General features: G+C 34.3%; 1 protein-coding gene across 1 annotated transcript in view; it reads right to left on the reverse strand.

The window, feature by feature from the left end:
• Positions 1-16441, reverse strand: part of LOC134696614 (nucleolar protein 10-like) — a 40409-nt gene that overhangs the window by 20405 nt on the left and 3563 nt on the right. Inside the window, exons 2-11 of the mRNA XM_063558485.1 lie at positions 15988-16033; positions 15410-15508; positions 12773-12888; positions 12091-12227; positions 9948-10013; positions 6231-6291; positions 2938-3023; positions 1028-1106; positions 467-616; positions 130-249 (exon numbers count right to left, since the gene is read on the reverse strand). Coding sequence (XP_063414555.1) covers positions 130-249; positions 467-616; positions 1028-1106; positions 2938-3023; positions 6231-6291; positions 9948-10013; positions 12091-12227; positions 12773-12888; positions 15410-15508; positions 15988-16033 — 960 coding nt within the window. The remainder of the gene's footprint in view (positions 1-129; positions 250-466; positions 617-1027; positions 1107-2937; positions 3024-6230; positions 6292-9947; positions 10014-12090; positions 12228-12772; positions 12889-15409; positions 15509-15987; positions 16034-16441) is intronic.

Consider the following 16441-nt stretch of genomic DNA (forward strand, 5'->3'; position numbering starts at 1 on the left):
ATATTGATGAAGTTTTTTGCTTTGGACGAACTTTAAATGTGACATGGCTAAAAAAAATAAAAAATAAAACCCTATTTTTACTCCCACTCCTTCCCTTTCATATCTATCCCTGATTGAGAGGTTACTTACAGGAATATAATAAGTTAACACTTTTGGTGCCTCTGTTGCCATGAACAACAGTCCTGATCCTGGAACTACACACAAGTCATTCAGATCTGTACCAGGTTCAATAGCTGTGTAAGCTTTACCCTACAAGTAAAGTAAATAATAGAAATAAATGTACTTTCCTCTTATAAGGAAGCTTCTGATAGAGATATGTTCAATTTACAATAGCCATAATCCTATACAGATCTTTTCCTTGTAATGGCTTATTACTAATGATAGTTGATTTTTAATTTAAGTTTGTTCAACAATTCAAGTATTCATTTTGCACAAAAGAGTCATAATTTATAGAGGAAATACTTACATTATTTCTGTTCCAAAGTTTGAGTATTTTAGAATCCATGGACATAACCAAGTCTAGAGAATCATGGAACTCTATGGATTTGATTGGTAGTTCATATTGATGATCTTTTATAAGGACAGGTTTGTCAGATCTCAAGTCATATAATAACACCTGAAATATAAACATATAAATCATTAAAAAACAACATCTTCTCCTTTTGAATATTTTTACCTGCATTGGTATTACTTGTCAGATCTCAAGTCATTTAACACCAGAAACAAGACTACACATGACAAGCACACAGGAGGCATATAAAACAACATGAGATCTAAAACTGTATGCAAGACAATGGAAAATATTAGACTTTTGATAAAATGACACAGTGAATGGTGAGATATATAATGCAGCTGCAGACTCAAAAACTACTTAAAACTAATAAATATCAGTTGGCATAAAAATGGTGTATGACAAGCTAACAAAAAGATTAGGATGTTCCAATTTTAAGAAAACATATTTTTTTGTCAGATACATAAATACAACATATAATTAATATCTACTTCAGGTATTAAGAATTATACTTACATGTCCAGTGCTGGTACCAACAGCCATAGTCAAAGCATCTCTGAACTTTAAAGCTGTTACTGTAGGTACAACTGATACACTGTAATAGCATAGGTAATCTTAGCAATTACTGTAATATTCTTTGAATCTTATTAAAATTACATGTAAATAATTCTTATATGATTTGCATGTCTACAAAAACTTGAAAAGGCTTGGTCTGCTAAAATTCTCACCTTAGTTCTAACTTTTATAGACCATGTTGCAGAAACTGTGTAAACACTATGATAATTTTACTGTGATCTGTTCATATGTGTAGTGATATTTATGCAGAAAAGTTATGGCAAAACATGAGGTCACAATAAAAGCTATCATACTGAAGGCTATTCTTTTACTTGAGCGCTTCAATTTCTGATAATATCTCTTTATAATAGGAGTTAGGTATAGGTGCTGTTTGATTATGGATTCTATGTCGTTAATTAATACTCTTATGGCCAAATTACATTGTAACATATCATCTTCTTTACATCAAACTATCTGAAACTTAAGGAAAACTTTAAACCATCAATAAAATATACTCGTACAGACAGAAAAACAAACTGCTACAATTAGAAGAGACAGCAGTCAAAAAGTAATCTTCAAACATAACTAGAGGCTCTATAGAGCCTGTATCGCTCACCTGATTCTACTTGGGTTTTTGAAATCATATAAAAAAATATAAAATTAGGCTAAAAGTAACAACACAACCTCTTAAGGAAAGGAACATTCAGGCTATGTTTGATTTCATACAATTCAGTGGTTCTCTAGAAGAAGACTTTTGTATGCATTTCCCATAGGGTCCTATGTTAAACTAAGTCCCCCGCTACTAGCGGCCATCTTTGATGATGGATGAGCTACAAAGTAACAAAACTTGGTCAGCACCTCATAAGGAACATTGACATGCCATGTTTGGTGTCATTCCATTCAGTGGTTCACTAAAAGAAGACATTTGTATGTATTTCCCATAGGGTCCTATGTTAAACTAAGTCCCCCACTGGCAGCCATCTTTGATGATGGATCAGCTACAAAGTAACAACACTTGGTCAGCACCTCATAAGGAACATTCATGCTATGTTTGATTTCATTCCATTCAGTGGTTCTCTAGAAGAAGTCATTTGTATGCATTTCCCATAGGGTCCTATGTTAAACTAAGTTCCCCGCTGGTGGCCATCTTGGATAATGGATCGGCTACAAAGTAACAACACTTGGTCACCACCTCATAAGGAACATTCGTGCCATGTTTGGTTTCATTCCATTCAGTTGTTCTCTAAAAGAAGTCATTTGTATGCATTTCCGATAGGGTCCTATGTTAAACTAAGTCCCCCGCTGGCAGCCATCTTGGATGATGGATCGGCTACAAAGTAACAACACTTGGTCAGCACCTCATAAGGAACATTCATGCAATGTTTGGTTTCATTCCATTCAGTGGTTCACTAAAAGAAGTCATTTGTATGTATTTCCCGTAGGGTCCTTTGTTAAACTAAGTCCCGCGCTGGCGGCCATATTGGATGATGGATCGGCTACAAAGTAACAACACTTGGTCAGCACCTCATAAGGAACATTTATGCCATGTTTGGTTTCATTCCATTCAGTGGTTCTCTAAAAGAAGTTGTTTGTATGCATTTCCCATAGGGTCCTATGTTAAATTAAGTCCCCCGTTGGCGGCCATCTTGGATGTTGGATCGGCTACAAAGTAACAACACTTGGTCAGCACCTCATAAGGAACATTCATGCCATGTGTTGTTTCATTCCATTCAGTGGTTCTCTAGAAGAAGTTCAAAATGTAAAAAGTTAATGACAACGACGGACGACGGACGCCAAGTGGTGAGAAAAGCTCACTCGGCCCTTCAGGCCAGGTGAGATAAAAATAAAAGTTTTTTTATAAATGATCTTACCCTAAGTCTTCCACATGTTGGTTAAGTATTGTATCTAATATACCAACTCTACCCCTAACACGGGGGTCAAAACATTCTACATGTCCCTGCAATGGAAATATTAAGTTGTGTATATTAACTACAATAATTTTTATTTCTTAATCAAAATATGGACAATTTTATTGTAAGCTGACCTTGAATTCCATTTGACAATATCCATGATATCAGTCTTTCTTTTTTGTACCTTTTATGACTAGTCCAAATCACTACTTTATCTTAAAATTCATGATCCAAATATTTCTAAGTGTCATTTCATCTCCTTACTGATATTTTGTACTCAAAACAAGAATTTAATAATTGGGAAGGAGTGTGAACAAATTTTGCAAGTAAGCAAACCACTTGTTGACAGGAAAAATCAAATGCAATAAAAATTGTGGTCTCTGGCCATAGTCACCTATGGTGAACCCCTTACAACTGTAACCGGAGAGCATTTATCTACTCTACAAATTCATATCGTCACCACCGGGATTCAAACCCCAGTCGTCTGGGTGATAGTCAGTGCTTTAACCCACTGAGCCAAAGAATCGATTCCCTAGCTCAGTTGATTAAAACTGGCTATATATGTTCTACCTGTACTAAGGGGAAGCAACCCCGCTACACTAATCCCCCACCACAAGAGTCATCATATCTTCATATATGACTCTTAACAACACAAACCCTGGCTATACTCCAGATAACCATCGTGGATTTTTTAGTTAAGCGCCAAATGTAACCGGAGAGCACGTATCTACTCTACAAATTCATATCGTCACCACCGGGATTCGAAACCCGGTCTTCTGGGTGACAGTCAGTGCTTTAACCCACTCAGCCAAAGAATCGATTCCCTAGCTCAGTTGATTAAAACTGGCTATATATGTTCTACCTGTACTAAGGGGAAGCAACCCCGCTACACAACATTCCCTATTTTAAAGGTTCCCTCTTACCATATGCCAATAGTGGCCAATCCCTAAGTAAACAGAGTTTTCAACTTTTCATATTCTTTGCTATGGTTGGGTTGTTGTCTCTTTGAAACATACCATTCTCAATTTTAGAGTTTTCAACTTTTCATAGGTCTACTTGTTTCAGAGGTTAAAACCTTAGTATCTAAACAAATCTTAATTCCAATTTTGAACGTCCATTATTCTCAAGGTCAACCTACCCTCATTTTACTAAAAAAAAAGTCTCACTTGAGTTGATATCTCACCAAAATGAGACCATCTTGTCTCACCTGCAATTAACCCTATATTTAAAAGCATGTTAGTACAAAATTAAAATAGATAATTTGTCTATCTTCAAGTTTTAATGAAAGTCAATTCATACAAAAGATGACCAGCAGGGTTATAATGGTCTCTGGTCATATCCTGAGGGAATCAAGTCTCTTTCTACCTTTTCAGATTGTAAGGCTGTATTTCTAGTGTTGAACCTGTTTACTTGAACATGTAATTCAAACATAGAGTTTGAAATGTTAAGACATTCAAACTAAAAGAACTAAGTTTATAATTTACAAAAACCAATTGTTTTCCCCAAGGGTATTACCATTATATCATTTTCATGTATCTAATCCTCTGATATCATAGCATACCTAAATCGTCTCACTTGAACCTAGTAAAATACTGTAAAGCATTCACGGAAAACTTCAGGAAAACAATACATAGATTGTCTAGTTCAGTAGACATTAATTATAAATAATTATCCTGGGAAATGAGAATACTGCATTCTCTAATAAACTGATATGTCTACTCAATACTATACTAACACATGCTACGATATCAACAGCCAACTCTCATTAAAATTTCAATCAAGATAAATATAACTTCAACAATTCCTTACTCAACCATTTGTCTATTATATTGCTTCCTAAAGTTCATACGCTTTAACCTTCATTATTTGATTTGATATGAACAATAAGAACTAGATTGGGAATTTAATAAAAGTACAGAGAAATCCCCCATATAGAAATAAAATCATAAAATCAAAATTATCCACTAAGATTATTGAGGCTTAAGTATAATGAGAAAATCTCTATCAATTGTTTCACAAAACAGAAACCAGTAATTACAGAATCTAAGTTCTTTCTCTTTCCTCTGTTAAAATACACATATGAAAGATTTACTAATCAGGGAGTTCAAGACATTATCTAGGTTAGAATTATTATAAGTGTTAATCCCTGTCTATATATATGTATCATACATGTAAGTACTGTAATAGATTTTAGCCATAAAATTACTTTTTATTACTGGTCAAAGACTTACAAATAGAATTGTATTGACATTAATTGTCAACTATGATAAAAAAAAGTCAGCTATAATAGAATATCAACCATAGTAACTCAAAACATAAAATCAAATAAAGAGAAAAATAAGCCTAAGTTCAAGTATGTTTCGCGGTCCGAAGTATATCAAATTTATTACTGGTCAATTTTTAAAGTACATGTATATCAAAATATTAGATAATATTTTCATTTCACCTGTATATTATATTTTTAAACTTAGTGATCATGTTATTTAGCGTATAGGATCATCAGATATCATTTTCTAAATAACTAAGTGAGGATTGTTGTTTAGTTTAGTTAGTGGTTTCAGAGGAGAACATTTTGTTTAAAAGTTAAAAACCAATGGACAACAGACAATAGAAGCCAAGTGATGGCAATAACTCACACTGGTTCTGAGCTTAAAAGAACCATTTTATTCAATTGAAGTAAATTAAAATATCATAATGCATAAATTCATTAATCAATGATCACTGGAAACCAAACCTTTTGTTAACATTCAATGGTCAACTCTGCAAGTAAATCTAGACAAACAAATTACCTAAGCCTTTATTTGATCAGTCTTTATAGAAATTAGAACACTTATCAATAAAATAACTAATCACTATTATTATCATGGAATAAATTATGAAAAACAAACAAAATATGTTGCCTGTACAAATATCCTACAAAATACTTGAGACTATATTCAGTAGTTTTTTATAGGTATCTGAACTGTCATTGACTACACAATTATTTAAAAGACACGAATGTTGTTTGCATTTAGCAAATGCTGTCCCTTACTTTGCCATCAAGCTATGGAAACAATTTTTCCTTTTTTTCAACAGTAGGCCATATCTAAAACTCAGTAGACTGTTATATCCTTTCCACATCTGCATACTTAGATCTTACAATTCTGCAGTTGAAGGCAATATTCTAAAGCATGGAGGAGAGTGTACTAAGACAAGGTCAGTGGCTGAACAGGGTCATTATCTTTTACTTGAAAGGGACTTAACTCTAAACTCACCGTGTTTGTTCCACAGGCCAGAAGATGATGCACAGGGTTCAATTCGCAACACTTTACTTCACTAAAAGAATATTATAAATATATTTATACATGTTTGCTGTAACACTTGATTCTAAGATAACAGGCATGCAAATTACTGTTAAGGAGGCTTGCGGGTATAAAATTTTCAGAAAAAAATCAAACATTTGTTTTTCATTACAAATCTTATTAATTACCTTTAGTAGGTGTTACTTTATCATATGGAACAAAAATCGTTCCAAAAAATCAAAACATGTTGGCCCCAGGCGACTTTTAAAATATAGATATCATTGAAAAAGATCCAAATTATCTCCCTTTGGTGCAAAAATGCCATTTTTTTTGTATAAAAATTGAAATATCTTTTTTAACTCATCGGTGACCTATACTTTTTATTGCTGTTTTCTTATAAGTTGTACATAAATTAAATAATTGTAAAATTTAAGGAATTTCTGTAATTAAGATCTTTTTTTATTTCGATATTACCGCTATTTCTCCTATTAGTTCAACAGAAAAAATGGACATTAACAAAAATGTATGCTTCTTTCGAGGCATATTGTGAGCGTAAATGACCGGTGACCCCATTTTTTTATTTCATTTTTCTATTAGGTATAAGATAAAGTTCATTTAAAGAAAAATATAGCAAAATCCTATATTAAATAAAAAAAATTGATTTAGACCCGCGAGCCCCCTTAGAAGACCGTTATATATCGCATTCATTGTTAATTCTAACAGCTTATCAATAAATCTCAAAATATTTTATTTTGTGGATTCAATTAAATAAGGTGTTATAATGAAACTAAATTTCAAGATGCATGTTGTTTTCATCTGGAACATGCAAGTGAAAATATATATTCAGTTTTGGACTAAAATTTGGTGTTTACAATTATTCATGAAGTAAATCAACAACAAATCAATCAATGGAACAAGTTACAACTATAATATAATTTTCTATTTCAAGTCATTGTCAACTAGAGGCTCTCAAGAGCCTGTATCGCTCACCTGATTCTACTTGGGTTTTTGAAATCATATAAAAAAATATAAAATTTGGCTAAAAGTGACAACACAACCTCATTTATAAGAAAAGGAACATGTTTAATTTCATTCAAAAGTCCCCCACTGGCGGCCATCTTGGATGACGGATCGGCTACAAAGTAACAACACTTGGTCAGCACCTCATAAGGAACATTCATGCCATGTTTGGTTTTATTCCATTCAGTGGTTCTCTAAAAGAAGTCATTTGTATGCATTTCCCATAGGGTCCTATGTTAAACTAAGTTCCCTGCTGGCGGCCATCTTGGATGATGGATCAGCTACAAAGTAACAACACTTGGTCAGCACCTCATAAGGAACATTCATGCAATGTTTGGTTTTATTCCATTCAGTGGTTCTCTAAAAGAAGTCATTTGTATGCATTTCCTTATAGGGTCCTATGTTAAACTAAGTCCCCTGCTGGCGGCAATCTTGGATAATGGATCGGCTACAAAGTAACAACACTTGGTCAGCACCACATAAGGAACATTCATGCCATGTTTGGTTTCATTCCATTCAGTGGTTCACTAGAAGAAGTGATTTGTATGCATTTCCAATAGGGTCCTATGTTAAACTAAGTCCCCCGCTGGCTGCCTTCTTGGATAATGGATCAGCTACAAAGTAACAACACTTGGTCAGCACTCCATAAGGAACATTCATGCTATGTTTGGTTTCATTCCATTTAGTGGTTCTCTAGAAGAAGTCATTTGTATGCATTTCCCATAGGGTCCTATGTTAAACTAAGTCCCCCGCTGGCGGCCATCTTGGATGATGGATCGGCTAAAAAGTAACAACACTTGGTCAGCATCCCATAAGGAACATTCATGCTATGTTTGGTTTTATTCCATTCAGTGGTTCTCTAAAAGAAGTCATTTGTATGCATTTCCCATAGGGTCCTATGTTAAACTAAGTCCCCGGCTGGCGGCTATCTTGGATGATGGATCAGCAACAAAGTAACAACACTTGGTCAGCACCTCATAAGGAACATTCATGCCATGTTTGGTTTCATTCCATTCAGTGGTTCTCTAAAAGAAGTCATTTGTATGCATTTCCCATAGGGTCCTATGTTAAACTAAGTCCCCCGCTGGCGGCCATCTTGGATGATGGATCGGCTACAAAGTAACAACACTTGGTCAGCACCCCATAAGGAACATTCATGCTATGTTTGGTTTTATTCCATTCAGTGGTTCTCTAAAAGAAGTCATTTGTATGCATTTCCCATAGGGTCCTGTGTTAAACTAAGTCCCCTGCTGGCGGCCATCTTTGATGATGGATCGGCTACAAAGTAACAACACTTGGTCAGCACCACATAAGGAACATTCATGCCATGTTTGGTTTCATTCCATTCAGTGGTTCACTAAAAGAAGTCATTTGTATGCATTTCCAATAGGGTGCTATGTTAAACTAAGTCCCCGCTGGTGGCCATCTTGGATAATGGATCGGCTACAAAGTAACAACACTTGGTCAGCACTCCATAAGGAATGAATATTCATGCTATGTTTGGTTTCATTCCATTTAGTGGTTCTCTAGAAGAAGTCATTTGTATGCATTTCCCATAGGGTCCTATGTTAAACTAAGTCCCCCGCTGGCGGCCATCTTGGATGATGGATCGGCTACAAAGTAACAACACTTGGTCAGCACCCCATTAGGATAATTCATGCTATGTTTGGTTTTATTCCATTCAGTGGTTCTCTAAAAGAAGTCATTTGTATGCATTTCCCATAGGGTCCTATGTTAAACTAAGTCCCCGGCTGGCGGCCATCTTGGATGATGGATCGGCAACAAAGTAACAACACTTGGTCAGCACCTCATAAGGAACATTCATGCCATGTTTGGTTTCATTCCATTCAATGGTTCTCTAAAAGAAGTCATTTGTATGCATTTCCCATAGTGTCCTATGTTAAACTAAGTCCCCCGCTGGCGGCCATCTTGGATGATGGATCGGCTACAAAGTAACAACACTTGGTCAGCACCTCATAAGGTACATTCATGCCATGTTTGGTTCCATTCCATTCAGTGGTTCTCTAGAAGAAGTTCAAAATGTAAATTGTTAACGACGACGACGACGGACGACGACGGACGACGACGACGACGGACGACGGACGCCAAGTGGTGAGAAAAGCTCACTTGGCCCTTCGGGCCAGGTGAGCTAAAAATGAGTTAACAGACTTGAAGAAAATTTGATGAATTCTTTTTTTAATATAACAACTGAAACAAATGTCTATTTATATCTAAATAAATTTCTTAAACAAATGACAAGTTCCCCAAATAGATTACACACCCTCTAACAATCATTCGTAATAGATTGGTTATATAAAAGTAAATTGGTCAATTAATACTTGTGAAGAGAATTATGTGGTTTATCTATAGATGGACTGACAGATGGATAGAAGAATTAAGAAGTACTATAATATGAATTATCTTTGATAGGCATGTAATAATATAGTTCAGTACATTTTTTATGGGTGTTAGGTGCAATTTGTACATTCTCATTGGAAAAATAATTTTAATTTTCTTGTCTAATCATCAGTTTCATGGAATCGTGATCGTTATGTTATATAGCTAATGTCTAATACAATGAATCTAATAAATCTAACTATCAGTATTTCTGTGGAGTGTGTAGGAGTAACCCCCACCATTTTATATAGACTTCAATATATATTAACTTACCTAGAATTAGTTGATAGGGGATTCAGAAATCTGCCTTGTTCTAAATTCAATCTGTAGATTTCTGAACTGAAATGTAATTAGATAATGTCCCAATCAGTCAAGTTAACACTTTATCAATATATGTAGGTTAGGAACAGAATAGCTTTGTCAGACAAAATTTCACAAAGTTAATACATATATGAAAAATCTTTACATCTAGCAAAGTTTTAAAGAACAAAATGACTTGAGCAGTCTAAGTTGGCCTCAAAATAAATTAAAATATATAATGTGAAATAAAAGAATTACATTAATCAAATATTTCATTTAAAACATACACAAGAAAAAGATGCATTCAATTCTTCCAACCAAGGTGTGATCTCAGGTGCTCTGGAAGGGTAAGCAGATCCTTCTCCACAATTGACACTCATCATCTCGCTCATAGTAATAACACATTTGGTGTGATGTCTGATAAATTAATGTTGTCACAATAAAGGAAAAGAAGAGTGAGTTTGGCTATGACAAGTGGAAAGTATCTGTGGCCATCTGTGAAACATAATTGACAAAGGATGACTTTAACTTTCATATCTCTGCCATATTTATGTATAGACTTACCTAACTCCAGCAACATACAGATCACAGCTTGCAGTGTGATATGCCATATCTCTGCCATATTTGGGAATAGACTTACCTAACTCCAGCAACATACAGATCACAGCTTGCAGTGTGATATGCCATATCTCTGCCATATTTGGGTATAGACTTACCTAACTCCAACCACATAGAGATCACAGCTGGCAGTATGGTATGTTATATCTCTGCCATATTTGGATATCTCTGCCATATTTGGGTATAGAATTACCTTACTCCAGCCACATAAAGCTCACAGCTTGCAGTGTGATACGCCATATCTCTGCCATATTTGGGTATAGAATTACCTTACTCCAACCACATAAAGATCACAGCTTGCAGTGTGATACGCCATATCTCTGCCATATTTGGGTATAGAATTACCTTACTCCAACCACATAGAGATCACAGCTTGCAGTGTGATACGCCATATCTCTGCCATATTTGGGTATAGAATTACCTTACTCCAACCACATAGAGATCACAGCTTGCAGTGTGATACGCCATATCTCTGCCATATTTGGGTATAGACTTACCTTACTCCAGCCACATAAAGATCACAGCTTGCAGTATGGTATGTCATATCTCTGCCATATTTGGGTATAGACTTACCTTACTCCAGCCACATAAAGATCACAGCTTGCAGTATGGTATGTCATATATCTGCCATATTTGGGTATAGACTTACCTAACTCCAACCACATAAAGATCACAGCTTGCAGTGTGATACGCCATATCTCTGCCATATTTGGGTATAGAATTACCTTACTCCAGCCACACAAAGATCACAGCTGGCAGTATGGTATGTCATATATCTGCCATATTTGGGTATAGACTTACCTAACTCCAACCACATAGAGATCACAGCTTGCAGTATGGTATGCCATATCTCTGCCATATTTGGGTATAGACTTACCTAACTCCAACCACATAAAGATCACAGCTTGCAGTATGGTATGTCATATATCTGCCATATTTGGATATACACTTACCTAACTCCAGCTGCATAGACATCACAAATTGCAGTGTTACCCAGTTTATGCCATATCTCTACCATATTTGGGTATAGACTTACCTAACTCCAGCCATGTAGAGATCACAGTTTGCAGTGTGATATGCCATAACTCTGCCATATTTTGGTATAGACTTACCTAACTTTAGCCACATACATGTAGAGATCACAGCTTGCAGTGTGATATGCCATATCTCTGCCATATTTTGGTATAGACTTACCTAACTCCAGCCATGTAGAGATCACAGTTTGCAGTGTGATATGCCATATCTCTGCCATATTTTGGTATAGACTTACTTAACTCCAGACACATAGAAATCACAGCATGCCGTGTGATATGCCATATCTCTGCCACATTTGGGTATAGACTTACCTAACTCCGACCACATAAAGATCACAGCTGGCAGTATGGTATGCCATATCTCTGCCATATTTGGGTATAGACTTACCTAACTCCGACCACATAAAGATCACAGCTGGCAGTATGGTATGCCATATCTCTGCCACATTTGGGTATAGACTTACCTAACTCCGACCACATAAAGATCACAGCTGGCAGTATGGTATGCCATATCTCTGCCATATTTGGGTATCCTCAATCTATAATATCGGCCATTTTGAGAATGAAGTTCTATGTATCTGTCATTTTGTAAAAATACAATCTGAAATTTATCAATATAAATAAAATTAATTTTAAATGTACACCCTAAATTATAACTTTGTTTGAGTTTTGCTTTCTTTACTCTTTTTCTAATTTTTTTACAATTATTTAAGTATTATTCAATGTGCCTGCCTTGCAGATCTCAAAATCAAAGAATCTTTTAAGCACATAGCCACTGGGCAAACAAACTATCTAACACATTTAACCCGACACATTCTGTATGTGCCAGTCCCAAGTTAAGAGCCAGTCATTCAGTGGTTGTAGTAAAATTAAGGCAAAAATTTTGTCCTTGCATTATTATGTACAAAGTTTTGGGAAATTTTGTTGTGTTGTTAAATGGAGTTGTGATGACAAGAGCATGACTGACTGTATAATAACTCAAAAGATAAAACTTAACCTTTTTTTAGACCAAATATCAATTAATTCTTTAGCACATAATCTGTTTTTGGATCAACAATATGTGACATGGACAATTCTTTCTGGCAGATGACATAACTATAATGTCTAATAAAATACAAGTATGAGTTTATGAATGCAGAAACAAACCTTTGAGTAATCATCTGATAGAAACTGGAATTTAACGACATCTGAATCAAGACCTCTCTCAAACTTCAGTGACATCTGAGATACATCGTAACATCGCACTTTTGGTTTATATGTACCTGTAAAATGGGGATATAATTAGAATTAGCAAAGCTTTGCTAATTTTAACAAAGGGAGACAATTATGATGTGAAACATCAACATCATAAAACTATTCTTGGTCTAGTTTTTATGTGGTATGATTGAGAAACAAATTAAAAGTTTGCATTTAGTTTTAAAGAATTATGTATAACTAACTTTAAAGCTGAACTTTTGTTTACAAATTTTGCTGTTTTAATAATTTACCACGACTGCTTCTCATACATGTCATATATTTTGAAAAAGCTTTTGATTCTGTATTCTTCGAAAACGTTTTAGACTTTTCAATTTTGACCCTTTCATAAAACACTGGATAAGGACCTAATACATAAAAGTAAGTTCTCCAGTTTCTCTTAATTGAATATTTGATCTCTCAGTATGCAGATGACTTGTCAATTATTAAAATATTGAATCTTAGTTTTTTTTTGTCTCAGCCCTAATGAATATCAATGGTCATGACACAAAACCCAAAGACTAAATATTTTAATTTGCTTCCCCTAAATAACCATATAAAGCAACACACCTAAAATATGCTCACTGAAGAACAGTAAAGCTAATTTAGTTTGCAGGTGTTGGACAAACTGAAACACTATTTAGCATTTAAAATGTAAAAATAAACAAAAACAGAATGAGTTTAAAGACAGCAAAGCCATTAGGCGTTGACATACTGACCTAAATCTTCTTTTTTAGAAATAATAGTATCTACGTCAATTTGATTTAAACAGTAGCCTAACATCATTTGAAATAAGGTTAGTTAAATTTGAGACCAGATCGATATTAATTACATTATGAGATGTTGAAGTAGCTGCATTGTCTGATATAAAAGTGGTAACTTAATTTGATTTCAAAAATTGTCTCCACATGAATTATTTCTTCATATGAGAAAAAGCCTTAAAGGGTTATATCAAATTAATTGATCAGTGCAGCAAAAGTCATCAGTATTTAATTATACACTAGTAATACAAAAGTACAAGAAAACTTATGACCATAAAATATGTTACAAAAAAATGTATGTAATAGGAATAGAAAATATCAGTCAAAATGTAAATCAACTATTTTTTTAAAGAAAAAAATTAATTGCACTAAACTCATCATAACTTCAAATAAATTATTTTTTCTAATGTATGGTACAGATCAATAGAAACTAAGACACATGGATGTTTCTGCTTCTATCTATCTGATCAGGTTCTTTACATTTCACAATAATATAGATGATACACAAAGAGCAACAACTTGTACTGGAAATGTTGATTATTTAATAGTAAAGCATCAGTTTGTTTTTCACTATGATATTGACATACATGTACACCAATGGACTTTTATCAAATATCCAATCTGTATTTTTTAAAGCCAGTATGAGTATTCTGGTAGTAGTCAGAATATTTTTGTTTGTGATTAACAGTGCATGAGATGCTTTTACTAAGATTTTGCCTACAGACATTTAAACTAATATGCATTCAAACGCTGATGTGCAAAAATGTTATACTGTGTATGATGAGAGATGAAAAATCATATGACTGATCAAAAAATGTAACAACATTTCAACCAAATGATGTTTATTCATGTTTATTACTGCAAATGATTGTCTTAAAATGAAAATAAATGAAAGTGATGAGAACTCAGATTTAGACAAAAATTGTCATGTTTTAAATACAATTCAAACCAAATTCCTTTCAGTGGCTAGAGATACACAAGATAAGGTTTCCTATAAAATCCTAAATAAAAGGACATTGCACTGTAGTGAAGATGACATCCAATAAACTAGAGGCTCTCAAAAGCCTGTATCACTCACCTGATTCTACTTGGGTTTTTGAAATCATATAAAAAAATATAAAATTTGGCTAAAAGTAACAACACAACCTCATAAGAAAAGGAACATTCAGGCTATGTTTGATTTCATTCAAAAGTCTCCCACTGGCGGCCATCTTGGATGATGGATCAGCTACAAGGTAACAACACTTGGACAGCACCTCATAACGAACATTCATGCCATGTTTGGTTTCATTCCATTCAGTGGTTCTCTAAAAGAAGTCATTTGTATGCATTTCCGATAGGGTCCTATGTTAAACTAAGTCCCCCGCTGGTGGCAATCTTGGATAATGGATCGGCTACAAAGTAACAACACTTGGACAGCACCTCATAAGGAACATTCATGCCATGTTTGGTTTCATTCCATTCAGTGGTTCTCTAAAAGAAGTCATTTGTATGCATTTTCCATAGGGTCCTATGTTAAACTAAGTCCCCCGCTGGCGGCAATCTTGGATGATGGATCGGCTACAAAGTAACATCACTTGGTCAGCACCTCATAAGAAACATTCATGCCATGTTTGGTTTCATTCCATACAGTGGTTCTCTAGAAGAAGTTCAAAATGTAAAAAGTTAACGACGACGGACGATGGACGCCAAGTGGTGAGAAAACCTCACTTGGCCCTTCGGGCCAGGTGAGCTAAAAAAAGTGTATCAAATTGGACAACACATATCACAAAAATACACTGATATTTACCTGCAGCACATATATATTGTCCATCTTTGGTCACTCTAACACAGTGGCTGACCGTTGGCATTTCAAAATCCTGCAGCAACTCAATTCTTCTTTGAAGATCTACAATGGTTAGTACTCTATTCATAATCCACTTGTTAAAGCTTTTAAAAAATGTCTGCAAAATTCGATCTTTTATACACTATGAATGAAAAATATCTCTCAAGACTTGCATTTCTTATAAAGTAAAATCATTGCATTTGTGTGGAAATAGGTAATTATAAAATAAAATGAGACAAAAAGCAAATGGAACAGCTTAAGCAAACTATTCATGTAATCAACTTCATGTAACTGTGAATCCAGAAATTTTTCCATGCATTTAGTTCTGTTATTTTGACCAATGGACAGATATAGAACCTTTGTAGAATGTTCATTATTGCAAATCTCTGAAAATTCTGCATACATTGATTATTATTACAAATAACCTTGTCAAGATTCATATTGTGAATTTTCAATTTCCATTTTGACAATACATGCAATAAAAACCTCTAAAAAGTAACTGAATTTAGAATTTTACAGGAAATACAGATTATGAACCATACCAACATCCTGCTTCTGTAGTGATCTTTTTCTTCTGTCTGATAACCACTGGAAATTATAATTTATACATTTCATAAAAATTCAATATTTACAAAATGTTTAAAGAAAATTTATTTCTACTGATATTATAAAAAATATAATCATGACAACTATTTCTAAGAATTTTATTTTATTTCTGATCTCATATGATACCAGTGTTTCAAATTTGTCAGGCCTATTTAAGGATGCTTCATAAGTTCATATCAGTTTTAAAGTCAACCCACTTTTTAATGACATGTTGAAATAGCATTGAATGATCCAATAAGCCTTTCAAAATTTTCTGAGTTGCCTTCATTAGTGGTCAGAAATGTCTTTTAAACTGACACAAGTTGTTTTTAAATGTGATCTGAGTTGTCTTTATGAGTGGTCCAAATTGTCTTTGGAAAGTGGTCTTAAAGTTGGTCCAAGTTGAATTAG

This window comes from Mytilus trossulus, chromosome 1, assembly GCF_036588685.1.
Source record: "Mytilus trossulus isolate FHL-02 chromosome 1, PNRI_Mtr1.1.1.hap1, whole genome shotgun sequence".
NCBI classification, from domain to species: Eukaryota; Metazoa; Mollusca; class Bivalvia; order Mytilida; family Mytilidae; genus Mytilus; species Mytilus trossulus.